Source organism: Carcharhinus amblyrhynchos, chromosome 9, assembly GCF_965287045.1.
Source record: "Carcharhinus amblyrhynchos chromosome 9, sCarAmb.v2.hapA, whole genome shotgun sequence".
Lineage (NCBI taxonomy): Eukaryota > Metazoa > Chordata > Chondrichthyes > Carcharhiniformes > Carcharhinidae > Carcharhinus > Carcharhinus amblyrhynchos.
Window position 1 is genome coordinate 36,746,855 of NC_137332.1, and position 21,882 is coordinate 36,768,736.

General features: G+C 43.0%; 1 protein-coding gene across 1 annotated transcript; it reads right to left on the reverse strand.

Moving 5' to 3' along the window:
* Positions 1 to 1,202: 1,202 nt before the first annotated feature.
* On the reverse strand, positions 1,203 to 20,744 carry LOC145348349 (protein shisa-like-2A). Its single transcript, XM_080196558.1, has 3 exons — positions 20,563 to 20,744; positions 10,227 to 10,366; positions 1,203 to 1,375 (listed from the first exon to the last, which is right to left on the reverse strand). The coding sequence occupies exons 1-3, from the start codon at positions 20,742 to 20,744 to the stop codon at positions 1,203 to 1,205; spliced, it is 495 nt and encodes a 164-aa protein (XP_080052684.1).
* Positions 20,745 to 21,882: the final 1,138 nt, after the last annotated feature.

A 21,882-nucleotide genomic window follows, 5' to 3' on the forward strand; every position in this document is an offset into this window, starting at 1 on the left:
GTAATAAATACCTTATTTGTTCCTTTTCACTGCTACTAAACCTTAGATTGTATATGAATATTTTGTACTCATTCTAAACAATGCTATTCATGATGACTACGTATTTTACATTTAGAAGCTTCAGTAGCCTCGTATTGTATGATTTTGATTTGCTGATCTCATACTGTTGTAACTTTAGGTTTTGGTTTAGATATTTTGCTCATGCTTGATGTCAATGATCAGCCCTCACTGCCTATAAACCTATTTTACGCCTAATACCTGAAAATGTAGAGATCTCAGACATTCATTAGAAATTCTTTTCATTGTATTTAGCTCAATGGATCTGTCATAATCTCTCTTGTGACCTCCTGGACCAGGAAATGTGATGGAAGAAAGGTTCTATTAGACCATAGCTTAACTTACAAACTAAGGAAAGGGTTTATTAATAATAGGTAAGCATTCGAACATACAATACAGCAGATTACAGTATTTTACTGAGGTATTCTACAAAAACAAACATTTAACACAGATACAACCCGTTATTAATAATTCTTAACAGACCCAGCTTTCTTTTTATAACCACAGAAGTAGTGATGAAATGTGAGTGTGCTGCCTCATTACCTTTTGTAAATTCAGCCAGAAATACAGTAAATCACAGTAAATATCTCAAACTGGCATATAAATAATTACACAGAGAATATCTGAAGTTTCAGAGACTATACTCTTAAAAGAGCAATGGCATCAGATTCAAAAATCACTTGCTAATTCACTGCAAAATCCCTGTATTGCTGTGGATCTTAAATAAAACAAGGTAAAATGTTCTGCGAAATGGCCATCAGTGGAATCACATATGACCTTCAAGCCTATTTGCATGAAAGAATATTCTGTCTATTGAATGAATGTGAAAGTCATGCATCATGTCTAGCATATTTCAAATACAGTCCTCGGTCATAACAAAAATCGAAAGATTTTTTTAGAAATCAGTATTAAAAAATAGGTTTCTTCATCTATTAATCAGAATTGTGACACAAAATTCCAGATTTAGTCAGAATTTGGCCCACCCTACTCCCAAGCCAATCTGAACTTTTGGCCAATTTTGCAGAGAATTAAAGAAAAATGTAAATAACTGAAATTATCAATCAGAAACTACTATCTTGCTCTTCTTTAATATTTTTATTCTTGGACCATGATAGTTGTAAGTGGAAAACTGGAGGCTTCGAACTTCAGGAGGACTCTTGTATGTTAATGGTTGTGACGGTAGCCATGAAACATCTCTGGAACAGTTTGTCAGGTTCAGGTGGCTGTTTGTCGCAATCTAATTTCCGACTCTGAAACTGCTTTCTAATTGTACTTGGCCCACTGGACTGATTTGAGAGTTCTGAAATGTGTTCAGCTCCTGCAGAGAAATAAAACAGCCATATAAATGATTAAATAGTTTCTGAGCTGTTCCTGAAGACCAATACAAGCTCTGTGTCAAGTTACAGAGTTGGCACAGTAGTTATTAGTTAAGACAATAATTGAGCTTTTTGAGAGATTTGCCTTTCATGATAATGAGTTTTCCTGACACCTATTAGGGGCAGGAAAATTGCCCCTTAGTGTTTGCAGGTGTGTAGGTTAGATGGATTGGACCTTAGTGTCCCAAGACGTGTAGGTTAGGGGGAATTGAACGTGCTAAATCACCCCTCAGTGTCCCAAGATGTGCCCGAGAGGTGGATTGGCCATGCTAAATTGGTTCTTAGTGTCCCAAGATGTGTATGAGAGGTGGATTGGCCATGCTACATTGCCCCTTAGTGTCCCAAGATGTTTACGAGAGATGGATTTCCCATGCTAAATTGCCTTTTGGTGTCCCAAGATGTGCACGAGTGGTGGATTAGCCATGCTAAATTTCCTTCAGTGTCCCAAGATGTAGATGAGAGGAGAACTGGACATGTTAAGATCCCCTGGTCCGGATGGGATTTACCCTAGGATTCTCTGGGAGGCAAGAGAGGTGATTGCGGAGCCTCTGGCTCTGATCTTTAGATCGTCGTTGGTCTCTGGTATAGTACCGGAAGATTGGAGGACAGCAAATGTTGTCCCATTGTTTAAGAAGGGGAGAAGAGACTTCCCTGGGAATTATAGACCGGTGAGTCTTACTTCTGTGGTGGGTAAGGTTTTGGAAAGGATTATTAGAGACAGGATTTATAGTTATTTGGAGAGTAATGAATTGATTAGAGACAGTCAGCATGGTTTTGTAGCGGGTAGGTCGTGCCTTACTAACCTTATCGAGTTCTTTGAGAAAGTGACCAAAGAGGTGGATAGGGGTAAGGCAGTTGACGTGGTGTATATGGATTTTAGTAAGGCGTTTGATAAGGTTCACCATGGTAGGCTTCTGCAGAAAATGCAGATGTATGGGATTGGGGGTGATCTAGGTAATTGGATCAGGAATTGGCTAGCAGATAGGAGACAGAGGGTGGTGGTTGATGGTAAATATTCGTCATGGAGTTCGGTTACGAGTGGTGTGCCTCAGGGATCTGTTTTGGGGCCACTGCTGTTTGTAATTTTTATTAATGATCTGGATGAGGGTATAGTTGGGTGGATTAGTAAATTTGCTGATGACACCAAAGTCGGAGGTGTGGTAGATTGTGAGGAAGGGTGTCATAGTTTGCAGGGTGACTTAGAAAGGTTGCAGAGCTGGGCCGCGAGGTGGCGGATGGAGTTTAATGTGGAGAAGTGTGAGGTAATTCATTTCGGTAGGAGTAACAGATGTGTTGAGTATAGGGCTAACGGGAGGACTTTGAATAGTGTGGAGGAGCAGAGGGATCTAGGTGTATGTGTACATAGATCCCTGAAAGTTGGGAATCAAGTAGATAAGGTTGTTAAGAAGGCATACGGTGTCTTGGCGTTTATTGGTAGGGGGATTGAATTTAGGAGTCGCAGCGTCATGATGCAACTGTACACAACTCTGGTGCGGCCGCACTTGGAGTATTGTGTGCAGTTCTGGTCCCCACATTACAGGAAGGATGTAGAGGCTTTGGAGAGGGTGCAGAGGAGGTTTACCAGGATGTTGCCTGTTATGGAGGGGAGATCCTATGAGGAGAGACTGAGAGATTTGGGGTTGTTTTCGCTGGAAAGAAGGCGGCTAAGAGGGGACCTTATTGAAACATATAAGATGATTAGAGGTTTAGACAGGGTAGATAGTGATAGCCTTTTTCCTAGGATGGAGAAAGCTAGCACGAGGGGGCACGACTTTAAATTAAGGGGGGGTAGTTATAGGACTGATGTCAGGGGTAGGTTCTTTACCCAGAGGGTGGTGAGGGACTGGAATGCCCTGCCAGCTGCAGTTGTAAATGCGCCTAGTTTGGGGGCGTTTAAGAGATCTGTGGATAGGTTTATGGACGAAATCGGATTGGTTTAGATTAGTGGGTTAGTGTTGTTTTTTTTAAAAAGCTGGTCGGCGCAACATCGTGGGCCGAAGGGCCTGTTCTGCGCTGTAATGTTCTATGTTCTATGTTCTTAGTGTCCCAAGATGTGTAGGTTAGGTGGATTGTTCATGCTAAATTGCCCCTTGGTGTCCCAAGGTATGTAATTGAGTGGACGTCTTTCCAACACTTCCTGACTATTCCCCAGAGGGTAAAGAAAACACTATGGATGTGAAGATACACTGATAACAACATGACAGTTAAGAGGCCTATAAACTACTTCCACAGTTGACTTATTATTTCCTTTGCTATTTCTGATCTCCACCCAAGTCAATTATACATTATGCTCTTCTGAACCAATGTCATCTCTCACTACTGCATTAATTTCATCCTTTATTAACAGATCTACCCCATCATTTTCTTCCTATCCTTCCAAATGGCAAACACCTTTGAATATTCAGGTCCCAGGTTTGGTCAGCTTGCAACCATATCTGTGTAATGGCTGTCAGGTCATGCTTATTTATTTCTAGTTGTGATATCAGTTTGTACATCTTATGAATGGTATTTGCATTCCGTTGCAGAGCTTTTAATTCTACCTTTTTACTGTTCTTTCACATTCTGACCTTAAATGCTGGTGTACTCTCAAGTTTGTACACCTTGTCCCTTCCAGTCATATTCTAGCTATTATTATCTGTATCCTTACTCTGCACAATTGCCTTGTCCTTACTTTTAAACTTATCAAATCTCTCCTTACGTGATCCCTCCCCACCATTTATTTTAAGCCCCCTCTACAGCCTGAGTTATACCAGGATATTGGTTCTAGCACAGCTCATATGAAGGCTGTTCCAATGATACAGCTCCTTCTTTCCCCAATTCTGGTGCCAATGCCAATTAATTAAAACCCATTTCTCCCTCAGTAATATTTGAGCCTTGCATCCAATCTTATGTAACCTATGCAAATTTACTCATGGCTCAGGCAGTAAAACAAAGTTTATTACCTTTGTGGTTCTGCTTTTTAAACTTAATCTGTAACTGCTCATAATGCCTAAGGTGAACTTGTTTCCTAGGCCTGTCATTATTACCAACATGGATCATGACAGCTGAATTATTTCCCTCCCACTGGGAGTTCCTTTCAAGCCCTGAGCATCTGTCCTGAACCCTGGCATTGTGCAGGTAACACATCGGTCTTTAGCAGTTACACTCTCACCTGCAGAGAAGACTGCCTGTCTTCCTAACTGTACTGTCCTCTGTTGATAGCAGGTATGTGTTTTCCAGCTTCCCTTCCAGTGTGCAATGTTGAGTTTGTGAAGTTGAAATGTGATGTTGATAAAGATGTAAAAAATTGTAAAAATGCCAGTGAAAAAAAAACATTGTGTAGTCTCTTTAAAAGCTTTTTTTTCAGTGCTTGGAGGTTTAAAATGCAAAGTACGTCCAAAATCCAAGCTGAAACATTTGTATCAAAAAGTCAAGCAGTAGTCTTGACAAAGACTTCCTGTTTGAATTTTGCCCAATCAATTTAAAGCAAACATTCAGCTACCAAGAATCTATAAGATTTGAATTTAATAATGTTGAAAAAAATCAGACCAATCCTTTGTAGGAAAATTGATAGGTCATCACAGGTATAAAAGAGAGTGCAAGAAGGACAAACAGGATAACAATTGCCACCTCTCAAGTCTTGAGAGGGAGAGAGCAGCTCTCCACTCTGCCAGCTTTATATGTGTCTTAAGAGAACACACCAACTAACAAGCAAAAGTTACCAAAAATCGAAAATAACTTAGAGACAGAGGAATCAACCAAGAAACTCCAGAAAGTTCTGAAAGACACAAAACCTGGTTGTATTTTTTTTGAGCGTGAATAAATTCTGTTATTACTTTTTTTGATTAATGAATGGATTTTGTACTTCTTTGAACAGCATTCCAGTCAAATCTTATTTTATTTGGTATGTTACTTGTTTAGTTAAAATTCTGTTAGTTAAATAAATAAGCTGCTAAGTGTTCATCTTAAAGTGAATGTTAGGTATTTCTGTCAGTTAACTATTAAATGTTTCTGAAGGATATTTCACAATTTCCCACACACTTTTAACAAATTACAAGGCGAGGTATTCCTCTTTGGGGAATTTGGCGTTACTTCTCAAAAGCGGGTCAATCTCCGTGTTGTAACAGCAGTGCTTCTGTGTATTAAAACTCATCTGCTTTCTTTCTTCCTGGTTATCCAGCTTGTTTTGTAGTTTCCAAGCTGCCTCCTTCAGTTGCAATGACTCTTCTATTTTTCAGCAAGTGAAAATTAGTTAAATTAATAATATCCAGTTTTCAATAATTGACAGTCAATGCACATTAAATGTACACTTACACACACTCAACAAAAGGCAATAGTATCTAACTAAATTACATATACTTGTAATTTAGGAGTGTAAATTGCATCAGTATTGATAACTATCATGAGGTTATTAGAATGATCCTCCCAAATGTGGAAAATTTCCCCTTCCTGGGGAGCTACCCGTCATCTAAGACTGATATTGTCACAGAGATCCAACATCGTATTCAATCCACAAGACCATCTTCGGACACCTAAGGGCAAGAGACTTCAACAGCAATGACTTCTAGCCTGACATTAAGATCTTGTGCACAAGGCAGTCGTTCTCCCAACTCTTTTCTACAGCTCAGAAATTTGGGCTATGTTCAAGCGCCACCTGAAGGCCCTGGACAGATACCATCAATGCTACTGAGACTGCATCTCTGCATCAGCTGGGATGATAGGCATACTAACATCAGTATCCTTGAAGGAGCCAAGAGCACCAGCATCAAGGCCATGATCATCCAAAACCAACTCTTTTGGGACAGCCATATGCTTAGAATGCCAAAGTCCCAATTGCCAAAGTAAATCTTTTTCACTCAGCTTAGGAAGGCACCTAAACAACAGGAGGACGAAGGAAGCACTTCAAAGATATCCTGAAGGCTTACCTCAACGAGTACAACTGACATCAACTCCCAAGACATTCTTGCTCAGAAGAAACCTACCTGGAGGGACCTCCCAACTGAAGGGATGCAATTCTTCAAGAACAAGAGGAGGTCCAGAAAAGCTGCCTGAGAAAGGAATGCCAGCAATCTTGAGTACAAGGACCAAGTCCACCTCCCAGAAACACCTGCTAAGTGTGCAGTCTGAGAGATGGCTCTAGGATCAGCCACAAAGGACCCACTGAACCCATGACCAGTGACATGGAGTTGCTTCAGTGAACAATTTTACTTATTAGTAAGTGACCAGTGAAGAAGAAGAGGACAACGGCAATGCTGCGATCGCTTCACAACTAATAAATTACAGCAAAAGGATTTGTCATGCAAAAATGTCATATTGAATTTAATTGCTGTTAAGAATTAAATACCTATTAAATTGTGCATTCAAAATCAGTATTAATGCAGCTGACCACCTCCCACTCATGATCAGTGCATGTGCACCTTCTCACATAATGTTTAGGCAATAGAAAAGTCTATTAAATTTGATGTATTTCTTTATGGAGTTGCTGTTTGTACTTCTCTGGCACAAGCTAAAAGCTTAACAGCAGCATTAATATACATTTAAGAGGAGGCAGTGTAGTGGTATTGTCACTAGACTAGTAATCCAGTGACCCAGGGTAATGCTCTGGGTATCTGTGCTTGAAGCCCACCATGGCAGATGCTGAACTTCGAATTCAATAAACAAAACCTGGAATTATAAGTCTAATGGTGATCATGAAATGATCTGATCTGGCATAGATGTGACTCCTGCCACACAGCAATGTGGTTGACTCTTAAATGTCCTCAGGGATGGTCAGTATATGCTGGTCCACATCACGTGAATGAATAGGCATTGCATAATTAATTTTTAAAAAACTAAGATAATGATTATTTTAGAAGTGGGTATACTGACCATCTCAATACAATGAGAGTCTGGTACATCCTATCCCACAAATATTCAACAGTTGCTTTGGGTAGAATCTCACCACCTTTGAAAATCTATTTCCATTGGTGACAAATACATGTCATGTTGCTCATGACATGAGGATTTTTGAGACCCGTCTACCTGTGCAATCTTCATGAGGCTGCCTCCAATATGCAGTTCATTCAGTGGGCCTGCAGCTTTGTCAGGTCAGTAATTCTACCGGGGTCAGTGGGTGCTGCTTAGGAGGCAAAGAGAGCATGAGGGCATGTCAATATGGAGACAATTCCAGAGGCAGGCATCCAATTTAAAAATGATATACTGGTAGCTGGCCACTCGGAGCAGACAAAATCCCTGGTGGAGTGAAGTGTTAGGGTGGCAGGTCTGGAGCTTCCTCTTGTGGCTCCATCAATGGAGCTTAGTCTCTGTCCCCATTAGCTACCCCATCTGGAGGATGTTACCAGGCTCAGCACTCAGCGGGAGGCCTCTCCGATACCAGGTAGCTTCCAGCTGAGCCCTTACTGACCTTTCTAATGAGTTTCCTAATCACTATTTATTGGCCTCGCAGCAATGCTGGCCGGGGAGCCATTCCCAGCGTGACCCCACCTCTGGCAAAATCATCCAGAGGCTGCACAGCGTCAAATCAGTTCCTAGTTCCCTCCTGGTTCAGCCCCCAAGAACACCTCCACAGATCTTACAAGATTCTGTCATTTATTTGGTGCAGTGTTGGTACATCACAATTAAAACTCTCTCCACCACAAAGCCTCTCTCCTCAGTGTAGATGGAGAAAGAATGATACAACAATTATATAATAACAGTAATGGCTTTAAAATGGCTATTCTGTTTGAGAGTTAAGCATGCTGGGATTTTCGGTCAACTTATAATTAAAGCCAGATGCAGGTCATAAAGTTACTGATTCACGATTCTGGTCTGAGAACTATGGCCTGAAGCTTCCTGTGTTTACTAAATAAGGGAAGTTGTTTACCTCTGACAGATATAATGGCCTTAAATTTTATTGGCGTTATGTGTGGGACATGTCATATGAAGTAAGCATAATGGTGTTGTTCACAAGTAATTGTGTTGGACATTTGAGCCATGTGATTGGTTTCTGGTTATATAGTCGACTGGATAACAAAGAGTCTTCTGGAAGCATGTGGAGAATTTGTGGATAAAAAGCATTGCAGTCCTTTGTTTGCCAAAGACAACTATATAGAGATTAACCATCATAATAAGCATGCCCGGAAGGAATTTTCCTCAGAGAGAAGATAGATTCTACATCGGAACTATTTCTTGGCCAAGGTTTTCCTAAACTCAGTAGTATCTATTTTCAGTTAAATAATTAAAGTTAAGGTTCAGTTAAAGTTAAGAGTTAAAGTTCAGTTGAGAGTTAATGTTCAGTTAAGAGTTAAAGTTCAGTAAAAGAGTTAATGAGTTGCAATTGTTTAAGTCTGAGTTGGCACCTGAAATGGCTAAATAAAGAAAGAAATTGTTGAATGAATTAAAGAGTCAACAACTGTTCTTGTTTGTCTCATTAAACTGGAATGCTTGGAAGATGCTTAAATTAAAAGCCAAATAATATCAGTGAGGCAAAAATTCAGATAAAAACACAGGTCAATTAGAAAAAAAAACTTGAAAATTCTTCTCGTACCCCTTTAGGTGGTTGAAACTATACTAGAGACAGCATTTGTACCTACCTACCTATTGTTTGACGTGTTCCCTGTCCGGCTAGAACTATATCCAGTTCTCACTTCGATGAATTCAGTGAATCAGCGCTCACCACAGCCTGTTCCGCAGGTCCAGTATTCACCATAAAAGAAACACATCCTCGTGTCTAATTCACACCTTACATATGCGACAAGACTTGCCAAAATTCAGGCTTAGGCAGAACCTTGCCAGCTTTGAAAATAGTCTTCCACTGGGGACAAATACATATCCCAATCGTGAGGTTTTTTGAGACCTGCCGTCTGCACAATCTTCTATGCAATGGCTTCTTGGCCCAGTCCAATCAGTGGGTCTGCAGTTTTGGCAGGCTGGCAGCTCTGACAAATAACACTCATGCCCAGCAATGACCATCTCCACCAAGAGAGAAGCTAACCATCTCCTCTTGACATTCACCAAATCTCCCACCATCAACACATTGGGGTCACTATTGGCCAGAAACTGGACTGGGCCAGACATATAAACACAATGGATTCAAGAACAGGCCAAAGGCTGAGTAACTCCCTGTCCGATTCCACAGAGCATATCTAACATCGACAAGGCACAAATCAGGAGTGTGATGGAGTACTCTCTGCTAGCCTAGATGAATGTAACTCCAACAACACTCAAGAAACTTCATACTATTCAAGACAAAGCAGCCTGCTTGATTGGCACAGCACCCAGCAGCTGGAATATTCACTCCCTCTATCATCAGCACACAATGGCAACCCTTGCGTAACATCTATAAGATGCACAGCATCATCTTGCCAAGGCTACTACCACAGCACCTTGCAAACCTACAATTTCTACAACCTAGAAGGACAAGGGCAGCAAATGCATGGAACACTGCCACCTGCACGTTCTTCTCCAAGACACACATCATCCTGACTTTGAAATATATCGCCGTTCCTTCACTTTCATTGGATCAAAATCCTGAAACTTCCTTCCTCACAGCACTGTGGGCATACCACAATGACTACAATTGTGCATGAAGGCAATTCATCACCACCATCTCAAATGCAGTGAAACTGGGTAGTAAATGCTGGCCTTTCCAACAACACCCACCTCTGATGAATGAATTAAAAAAAGAGTGCTATGTAATTCTACTGGATTTACAATTTATCAACTTGTGCCTATTGCCACCACATTTCAAAGGGTTTTCAAAGACGAAGTAAGCATATTAATAGCGCATACAATGTCAAACATCTATAAAACCAATTTCAAATAAAGTTAACTTACCAGCTGTCTGCAAATCTAATCCAGTATCCAGCCTGGACTGTGGTTTAGTGCAGATGAAAAGATAGCACAGCACAAAAACTGTGATGACAAATGTTAGGAGAACCACTGCTGCTATAGACAGTCCCACCAGAGCCCCAATACTGAAACAGATTGTACAAGAAGAGATTTGCTTTTACATTTGATCTTAGGATACATACATGTTGCGGTTTAAAATACTGAAAAAATAACAAATGATTAATTTGAGAAAGATTCCTCTGCATTTAGACACATTCGTCCACATATACGATCATGGGAAAATATGAAGTATAAATATGTGACCAAGCATACATCCTTTCCTGATCAGCACATCCATGAAAATCTCAAACTACATAGAAATAACATGAACTGCAAATGTGTGACCATTTCCTGGCTGGTGAATGTTCAAAAGGCCCAAGGCCCACTGGGAACCAGAGTTTCCCACCTGCAACTGCTGATTTAGATAGGTATTTTGAATTTTGTAACAGTAAGAACCAGAAGTGGTGGTTGAACACAATTCACTCTTGAGTGCAAGCATGGCATAGCTGAGTCCCTTTAATCTTCCAAGCTCATGGAGCCAGCCACCATCAGGAACACGAACAAGCATAGCAGTCCCTGGAATCCTCAGTTTAAATCATAATGTCAACAGCTGACTTACAGCTGGACAATGATTCAGTGGTCTGCAAAATACTGTCCAGTTATATATAGTATCATGGGAGACTTCAGACATTGGAGTACCATGCACAGTTCCAGGATCATTTAAAAATAGACCCACTAATAGTTCTAAAGGATTGTCATCCACACCCAAGAAGTCTTCCTGAACTCAACAGTCTTGGAGATGGATTTCAGAAAAAGAAGTGAAAGAATCATCGATCAACTTATGGAAGAATGTAGAAGTCCTTGACATACAGTTCTTTCAACACCACTAAATTTTCTCACAGCTTAGCACACCAAAATTACATCATAATAGTCAGGACCTTCCCAGTTGGGACAGGGAGACACAAATAAATACAGGTACATGAACCAAGAAAGAGAAACACAGAAAAATACGGTGACAGATAGAGATAGTCATAGAGCATATACTCATAGATCAGAGACTCACCAAGGCAACTTAGACAGCACCTTCCAAACCCATGACCTGTATCATCTAGAAGGATCAGGTTAGGAGGTGCATAGAACACCACCCTGCATACCCTGACCTGATGCCAGTCCTTAACTGTGCCTGCATCCAAATACTGGAACTTCCTCCCTAACTCCTGCGTGAATGCACTTAGGCCACATGAACTGCAGCAACTTAAGAAGCGAGCAACCACCACTTTCTTGAGAGCAAATAGGTGGCACAATGGCAAAGTGATTAGCACTGCTGCCTCACTGCATCAGGGACCCAGGTTTAATTCTGGCCTTGGGTGGAGTTTGCACGTTCTCCCTGTCTGCGTGCATTTCCTCCCACAGTCAAATGATGTGTGGATAGATTAATTGGCTATACTAAATTGCCCCTTAGTGTCATTACCAGTGCAAATATGTGGGGTTACGGGGATAGGGCCTGGATGGAATTGTTGTCAGTGCAGATGGACAAAATGGCCTTCTTCTGCACTGTAGGGGTTCTATGATTCTATATATGGAGAAAGTGGGCCATAAAGAAAGGAAAAGAGAGCTTCAGATATTATACAAACAGTGAGGATCAGAACAAGGGAAATAATGTGGTCACAGACAAGAGAACGGAAGAATACGGCAAAACAAAAAACAGAAAGGGAGGGAACCAGAAATACATGGAGAACAACAAACATAGAAAGATGCTAATAAAGAAAATGCTCCTGGTCATTTGCTATCAAGCATGAACATGTAATCTGAGAAAACTATCTAGGAGCAGATTTGAAAAAAATAGAAATGAAGCAATTGTACTCAACAGCTTCAGGATTTTGATCCAAAGGGCATGTTTCTGGCATGGTAAAATATGCGGCGCTTGCAGTGACAAAAATGCTTTAAATTTAGCGAGATGTTTTTTAGAATATAATCTGTGGCTTTAGCTTTATTCTTGTCAAATGTATTTTTCCTGTTTGTGTAACTGAAGTCAGGTACACTTTAAACATCAATTTGCATTGCGGGACTTCAGGGGTGGCACAGTGGTTAGCACTGCTGCCTCATAGTGCCAGGGACGCGGATTCAATTCCTGGCTTGGGTCACTGTCTGTGTGAAGTTTGCATGTTCTCTCCGTGTTTGTGTGGGTTTCCTCTGGGTGCTCCAGTTTCCCCCCACAGTCCAAAGATGTGCAGGTTAGGTGAATTGGTCATGCTTAATTCTCCCTCAGTGTACCTGAACAAATGCTGGAGTGTGGCGACTAGGGGATTTTCACAATGTCTTCACTGCAGTGTGAATGTAAGTCTACTTGTGGCTAATAAATAAACTTTACTTCAAGGCTTATTAATTCTTTGGTGCAAATTTAATAGGTGACTTTTGATACTGGACTACATGGAGAAAAACATCTTACCATCTAAATATTAAAACGCTGGGGGGGCTAGTTGCTACAGTTTAAGTACACAGCACTGGAAATATTTCACCACTATTTCTTTGCTACAACATGGGTGTTACTAGCTACCATCTATCTTACAACACAAAAAAATACATAATCATTTAACATGTACAAAACATCTATCAATGGAGTAAACCCTCTTTATTTATATATTATATATATATTACATAAATATATAGGAGAAAAGGGCAAGGCAAACTAATTCATTGTCATGTATATATTGCAATGAGGAGAATAATTAATTACTATTTCCACATTACAACATGAGATAAATTCATGACCATCTTTATAATACAATATGGATGATGAAACAGTTACTTCCCATAACTCTTCCGTAACATAGCAACTTTTACCATCATATGTTTTGCCGTATTCTTCCGTTCTCTTGTCTGTGACCACATTATTCCCCTTGTTCTGATCCTCACTATTTGTGTTATATATGAAGTTCTCTTTTCCTTTCTTTATGGCCCACTTTCTCCATATATAGAATCATAGAACCTCCTACAGTGCAGAAGAAGGCCATTTTGATAATGCCAGGCCAGTCTCAACTGCACTGTTAAGGGCTAAATAATCTTTATTGGCACTAATGTCGTGCCTTTAAAAAAAACCAAGCCCCACCTAAAAAGTTGCTACTTTGGTCTGCCCGAAACTTGGTCTATCCTCAACTGAGTGTTGCAGATTGACATATTCCGAGGTCCAGGGCTGCACACTGAGGGACACACTAAAGCTTGGGGCAGCCATTGTGGAGACATAATGGGAAAAGGCTGCTGTCCAAGGCTGTTCAGCCATACTGAGGGGCTGTATGCCTAACACTGAATATGAAAGCAAAATTATTGAAATTGTATTGAAGCAAGTCAGGTAGGAATATGTTATATGAAGGCAAGCTGAAGTCTATTGCACTTCATGTGATTTTTCAATTTGAAATGTTTAGTTCCCAAGCTGCATGTCTGGCATGGAATGCATATTGAAAATATCAGAAGGATCATAATTTGTATGGCGGAACTTAAGAGTGAAACATATTGTATAGAGGCAGGCACTTTCTATAATTTTCAGGTTGTTTGGGTTGTATTGTATTTTTTATAAATGTTATGAACATTTTTGGGGGGAAAAGACTGTCAGTGACTCAAGGAGTGTCTTGTCAGCCAATATTAACATTGACGGTGAATATCTTTACTGGCTGCCCTTCCAAGCCTGCAAAACATTTCTTTTCACTTGTTGACCTGTTGTACTGAGACATGGTATGGTTATCAACAGCCCCCAGTCCCCATTCTCAACCTCTGACTCCCCTCATTTCATACAAATACTGACACATATAGCTGAAGGCCATAAATTAAGATGTGAATTGTGTGGTTGTCTTGAAGCACCCCAGCTTTTTTGGAATCTATGCTCTTAATACATAATAATGTAGATCCACATGACTCTGATAGTCATAAAAAACACCATGAAAGTGAAAAGCAAATTACTGTGGATGCTGGAATCTGAAACAAAAACAGAAAATGCTGGAATCAATCAGCATTTGTGGAGAGAGAATAGAGCCAACATTCTGAGTTTGGATGATGCTTCAGCAAAGCTGACCGTTTTTCTGAGATGGTATCAATGAACTTGCATTCCTTAGCACCCAAAAGGAAGAGGAAATCTTTCTTATCAAGGCGTCGAATGAGACAAAGAATGAATTGAAACTGGGAATAAGGTGAGATAGGGTGAGTCAGTGCTGCTGGAGACAGATCTTGATTTGCTTTATTATTGTCACATGTATTAGCATACAATGAAAAGTATTGTTTCTTGCGTGCTACACAGACAAAGGATACCTGTCATAGAGAAGGAAAAAAGAGGGTGCAGAATGCAATGTTACAGTTATAGCTAGGGTGTAGAGGAAATTCAATTTAATATGGGGTAGGTCCATTCAAAAGTCTGATGGCAGCAGGAAAGAAACTATTCGTGAGTAGGTTGGTATGTGACCTCAGACTTTTGTATCTTTTTCCTAATGGAAGAAGGTGGCAGAGACTATAACCAGGGTGCATGGGGTCCTTGATTATGCTGGCTGCTTTTCCGAGGCAGCAGGAAATGTAGACAGAGTCAACGGATGAGAGGCTGGTTTGCGTGATGGACTGGGCTTCATGAGCCTTTCTGGTTCCTTGCCGTCTTGGACAGAGCAGGAGCCATACCAAGCTGTGATACAAACAGAAAGAATGCTTTCTATGGTGCATCTGTAAAAGTTGGTGAGAATCCACCCCCCTAGACTGGCTAACTCGAAGGGTCAGGAACAAGAGGGGGCTGCTGAGAGGAGGAAGGGGGGTGGGGAGAGGAGGCCTCAGCCTCTCAAGCTGCATAACAGGTTTGAGGTTCTTGCTTCCAGTCTGGACGAGGACGAGGGAGGTGAGGTCGGTGAGCAAACTGCACACAGTGCAGTGATGCAGCAGGACATAGGCAAAGAGAAGGTGAAAAGGAACGTAGTTGTAATTGGGGATAGTGGGGTGAAGGGTATTGACACTGTCCTTTGTCAAAATGACAAAGTGCACAGAAGGGTGTGTTGTCTGCCTGGTGCTCGGGTCCGGGATGTCACATCTGGGCTGCAGAGGAACCTGGAGTGGGAGGGTGAGAATCCGGTCGTTGTGGTTCATGTGGGTGCCGACGACGTAGGCAAAATGCGAACTGAGGATCTGGGGAAGGAGTACGAAAAGCTGGGAATGGAATTACAAAGTAGAACCGACAAGGTGGTCATCTCTGGGCTACTGCCTGAACCGAGTGCAGACAGGCGTAGGGTTGATAGGATTAAGGAAGTGAATGGGTGGCTCAGGGATTGGTGTGGGAGGAATGGGTTTGAATTTATGGGGCATTGGCACCAGCATTGGGGTAGGTGGGACCTGTTCGGGCGGGATGGGGTTGGTCTGAACCGTGCTGGGACCAGAGTGCTGGCGAATTGTGTAAAGAGGACTGTAGACAGGGCTTTAAACTAATTGGGGGGGGAGGGTGCGAGGGTAGGTGACATTACGAGGCCTAAAGTTAAGGAGAGGGTACAGGTAAGGGTGGAGGCCGAGGATGTCCCAATAATAAAGGGAGTAGGGGGCATGAGTATGAATAGGGTCCAGGGGAAGGCTGCGATGAAGGCACTTTATCTGAATGCACGAAGCATTTGGAATAAAGTGGATGAGCTGGTGGCGCAGATCGACACAAATGGATATGATCTGGTGGCCATTACAGAGACGTGGCTGCAAGGTGACAGGGACTGGGAGCTGAATGTCCAGGGGTATCAAGTGTTTAGGAAGGATAGGTGGGAGGGAAAAGGGGGTGCGTAGCTCTGCTGATTAAGGATAGCATCAGGGTGGTAGCAAGGGATGATATTGGAGCCAAAGAGCAGAAAGTGGAATCGTTGTGGGTAGAGATTAGGAACAGCAAAGGGAGGAAGGCGCTGGTGGGTGTCGTCTATAGGCCCCCGAATAATGATCTGGAGGTGGGGCGGGCTGTTAACGCGCAAATAAGTGCGGCGTGCAGGAATGGGACGGCCGTAATTATGGGGAATTTCAATCTGCGTATTGATTGGTCGACCCATGTTGGACGTGGTGGGCTCGAGGAGGAGTTCTTGGAATGCTGCCGGGAAAGTTTCCTTGAACAGTGTGTGTTGGAGCCGACGAGGGAGCGAGCTGTTTTGGATCTGGTGTTATGTAATGAGGCGGGTAGAATCAGGGACCTTGCGGTGAAGGATCCTCTTGGGGAGAGTGATCATTGTATGGTGGAGTTTCTGGTGCAGATGGAGGACGACAAAGTGGGTTCCCGGACACGCGTCCTTTGTTTGAACAGAGGGGAGTACGGTAGGATGAGAGAGGAATTGGCGAATGTGGACTGGGGGAGCGCGTTGGAAGGTAGGTCTGCTGAGGAGCAGTGGAGGATTTTTAAGGAGATCTTTCTTGGTGCTCAGCAGAAATTTATTCCGATGGTCAAAAAGGACCGTAGGAGGAGAGGTAATCAGCCGTGGATAACGAAGGAGGTGAAGGAAAGTGTTAAATTAAAAGCGGAGGCGTTTAGAGTAGCTAAGAGTAGTGGGCGAGAAGAGGATTGGGAGAGGTTTAAATGTCAACAAAGATTGACAAAGAAATTGATAAAGAAGGGTAGGAGAAACTATGAAGCTGGGCTAGTGCTTAATATAAAAAAGGATAGCAACAGTTTTTATAAGTATATAAAAAGGAAGAGGCTGGCTAGGATGAACGTTGGTCCCTTAGAGGATGAGAAGGGGGACTTAGTGGTAGGGGATGGGGAAATGGCTGAGGTCTTGAATAACTTTTTTATTTCGGTCTTCACGGAGGAGGACGTGAATAATTTGCCGGGTGTTAGAGATGGAAAGGTGGTAGGACTGGAGGGTCTCGATGACATGACTGTTACTAGAGAGGTGGTGCTCGACAAACTGGAGGGGCTGATTGTGGACAAATCCCCAGGACTGGATGGAATGCATCCGAGGGTTCTGAAAGAAATGGCAGAGGTGATAGTGGATGCCTTCGTGGTTATTTTCCAGACGTCGCTGGATTCCGGGGAAGTGCCGGAAGATTGGAAAGCGGCTAATGTTACGCCGTTGTTTAAGAAGGGTGCCAGGCAAAAGGCGGGGAATTGTAGGCCGGTTAGTTTAACGTCTGTTGTAGGTAAAATGTTAGAATCCGTCATCAAGGAGGAAATAGCGAGGCATCTTGAGGGGAATTGCTTGATAGGGCAGACGCAGCACGGTTTCGTTAAGGGGAAGTCGTGTCTGACAAATTTACTTGAGTTCTATGAGGATGTGTCTAGGGCGGTGGATAGAGGAGAGCCGGTGGATGTGGTCTTTCTTGATTTTCAGAAGGCGTTTGACAAGGTACCTCACAAGAGGTTATTGCAGAAGGTCAGGGGACATGGAGTTGGGGGTAGGGTGTTAGCGTGGATAGAGGACTGGTTGTCAAATAGGAGGCAGAGAGTGGGGGTCAATGGGTGCTATTCGGATTGGCGGTTGGTGACTAGTGGAGTGCCTCAGGGGTCGGTGCTGGGGCCCCAGCTATTTACCATTTATATAGATGATCTGGAGGAGGGAACCGAGTGTATGGTGTCGAAATTTGCTGATGACACCAAGATTGGTGGAAAGGCAAATTGTGCGGAGAGTGTGGAGAGTCTGCAGAAGGATCTAGATAGGCTGGGCGAATGGGCCAGGAACTGGCAAATGGAATTTAACTTTGGCAAGTGCGAGGTGGTCCACTTTGGTAGGAATAATGGTAGGAAGGACTATTACTTACGTGGAGAAAAACTGCAGCAGGCGGCGGTGCAGAGGGACCTCGGGGTCCTTGTGCACAAGTCGCAAAAACCCAGCTTGCAGGTGCAGCAGGTGGTCAGGAAGCCGAATGGGATGCTGGCCTTCATAGCGAGGGGGATTGAATATAAAAGTAGGGAGGTCTTGCTGCGGCTTTATAGGGCATTGGTGAGGCCGCAGCTGGAGTACTGTGTGCAGTTTTGGGTGCCGTACTTACGCAAGGATATTTTGGCCTTGGAGGGAGTGCAGAGGAGGTTTACTAGGCTGATGCCGGAGTTGAGGGGGTTGAGCTATGAGGAGAGGCTGAATAAACTAGGCTTGTACTCGTTAGAGTTTTGAAGAATGAGGGGAGATCTCATTGAGACGTATAAGATGATGAATGGGATGGATAGGATAGAGGTGGAGAGACTCTTCCCGCTCAGAAAGGACAGTAGGACTAGGGGGCACAGTCTCAAGATAAAGGGGGGGCGGTTTAGAATGGAGTTGAGGAGGAACTTCTTCACTCAAAGGGTGGTGAATCTCTGGAATTCTCTGCCTGTTGAAGTGGTGGAGGCTACCTCGCTAAATATTTTTAAGAAGAGGGTTGATGGGTTTTTGATAAGAGAGGGGATTAAGGGTCATGGGGAGAGGGCGGGAATGTGGAACTGAGCCACTACAGATCAGCCATGATCTTATTGAATGGCAGGGCAGGCTCGAAGGGCTAGATGGCCTACTCCTGCTCCTATTTCTTATGTTCTTATGTTGTCCTTTGACATTCTGCTTACCTTTGTTCTGTGATTTACACATTCTGGTCTCTTTATGGCCGTTATCAGCACTCGTCTTAGCCATAATCACCATTATTTACATTCCTTTTGTCTTTTTGTCCATGACATCTTTGTCCATCCCCGCATTTTAACAGTATAAATTTTGTTCTATTTTCTATTGCCTTCAGCTCTGCCGAAGGTTCATCCAGACTCGAAACATTGGCCAGAATTTTATCACTCCGGGAATCTGAGCGGGCAAGGAGGCGGACAATGGGAAAGTCTGTTGATCTCGGGCTGGATTTTATGGTTTTGGGACGAGAGAGGCCATAAAATCCCGTATATTGGCTCTATTCTCTCTCCACAGATGCTGTCAGAGCTGCTGAGATTTTCCAGCATTTTCTGTTTTACTTCTTGAAAGTGGTTCGATATTATAATACAACTGAACCTTCCCAAGGTGGCGGGGGGGGGGGGGGGAGCATAAATAAAGCCAGCAGAATATTGTGCGCATTTGTTTAGTTGTTTTCAGTGGAGGTGGATATTTATGTGCCTGAACATTTGAATTTATTTGTGTCTGGGTCGAAATACAGGAGTGCGTATTATATATCTCTTTTACAAAATACATGTTTCCTTGAAATACAAGTGGCTTTGGAGCTCTGCCTAGACTCAGTAAGACTGACTGAGCTATAAACCCCCGCTAAGCCCCTTTCCCCCAAATTGCATTGCCAGTTGCATGATTCCAGGTAAATTTACTCTGGGCTGGCAGCCAAATGTCCAGGAGTCATGCGTTCCTGGGAACCACCTGGAGTGCAGAGTAATGTTTCACAGCAATGCTCAGATTGAACGACCCAAAGAAAACAGTGCGCCCTTTTCCAGAAAACCTTTGGAAAGCCACAATTCTAGGAAACCTCTGCAGTGAGTCTCTCACATTGTAAAAGACCTGCAGTAACTTCAAGCTAAAGTGGGAGTGCCGACGGTAGCAATAGATACCCACCAAGAGTGACACTGACAACCTAAAACTCAGCATTTCCACACTGAATCTTCTGCCAAAGCTCACAAGAGTTTACATTGCCATTCATAGGGTATGGGCCGTTTTTCTGCGGGGTTCACACTTAGTTTTTAATTTAACAGGCGAAGATAATTTGACACGACTCAGAATAATGGAGTCAATTCAGTGTTACAATTGTGTTTTGGCACTGACTTATTCTCACTGACTCTTGTTTGAGTTAAATCACAAATATGGCTGTTGCGACGCTCATAACAGCAGATTTCATAAAATCCTACAGTGCAGGAGGAAACCATTTGGCCCATCAAGACTGCACGACAATTCCACCCAAGCTCCTATCCCTGTAACTCCACAAATGTACCCCGTAACTCCCTCTAACCTACACATCCTAGGACACGAAGGGGCAATTTAGCATGGCCAATGCGCGTAATCCGTACATTTTTGGACTGTGGGAGGAAACCAGAGCACCCGGAGGAAACCCATGCAGACATGGGGAGAATGTGCAAACTCCGCACAGACAGTGACCCGAGCCGGGAATCGAATCCAGGCCCCTGGAACTGTAAGACAGCAGTCCTAACCACTGTACCACCTTACCACCCTTTTGCTTGATTCACTTTGACTTCACCCTCTATTTTAGGAGTGTTAGCAACAATAAAACCGAGTTGGTCTTCACTTGCCCTGGTCTGGAGGATGTGAGGGTTTATTAAATATTGTTGCTATGTACAAGAAAAGATATACCTTTGTAGATGGCGTTCTAAAGTGTAAGGGATGACTTTGCTTACCTTAACCACCACATGTAGCTGTACTGGTAAGGGAAGAAGCTGTTGGGGTCATCGCAGCAGTATTTGATATCGTTGAAACCACAGCAGAAGACTGCGCTCAGCTGGCTGTCCGGTTTGGGACAGGTGAAGTTGGGAACGAAGGCGTTTTCGGCATTATAATAGCCGCTGCAGTCCGCACTCATGGCTGGACCAGGGATGAAAGGTCGACGAAAACCCGGAGATGGTCCCAAAAACAAAAGCTGGAAAGATCTGAGTCGAGTGAAGTTCTAGAAAGCTTCAGGAGGGAGCCGGTCATTGACCCCAAACCAAGTCAGAGAAAGAGCCCCTCCGGCTCATCGCCGCTAAAAATGATCAAAACCAAAAAGTGGCTGAGGAACCGGTTTAAAACCTACCTCCAGGTAGTAAGGCTGTCTTGGTTCCGCTGACGCGCAACATACATTGAACTATCGGCAGACTGAGAGCTCTTCAGCACAGATTCGCAGCTCACTGGCAGATACTAGTGTGATCTGTCCCAAACGACTAACTCCTTCTTAGCACAGGGTCCCACTTCTTTCACAAGTGGGAGCCCAGAAATGACTTCACTGGAGTGAGCTGACTGAAGGTCCAAACCAAAATCTCCCCAATTGTGTTTACAGCCCACTCGTGGAACGAGTGCATTCTATAAGTAAAATAAAATGCTAACATAATAAGTAGAATAAGAGTCCACTCAGTAAAAGCAAGTAGTAAAGCAAGTAAAGCTAGTAAAGCAAGAGTCTACTAAATCAGTAAGAACACTTTCAATCGGACCTTCCCTGTCCGTTTTTCTCTGTCTCCCGCACTTTTGGTTGCAGTGGATTACTCCTGAAGCCAAAACATTGCCGCTTCGGAATTAGTGTGATCATGACAGCACAACCTTAATGGCTTCTTGACACTCCTTCTGCCAAGTAACGTCAGCAGTGGTGCTATAATGTAAATAAGATACCGTTCCTTCTGATCCTCAGTAGCCAACAGGACAGAGTCTTAATGGCAACAAAATGGTAAATGGGAGGTAAAAGTAGGGATCGGAAAAGAGGATTTGTGCGTGGAGGCAGGGGGCATAGTTTATTTATTAGTGTCACAAGTAGGCTTACATTCAAAAATGAAGTTGCTGTGAAAATGGGGCAACACGGTGCCACCATGCTGCCTCACAGCGCCAGAGGCCCGGGTTCAATTCCCAGCTTGGGTCACTGTCTTTCCAGAGTTTGCACTTTCTCCCCATGTCTGCATGGATTTCCTCTGGGTATTCCAGTTTCCTCCCACAGTCCAAAGATGTGCGGTTTAGGTGGATTGGTCATGCTATGT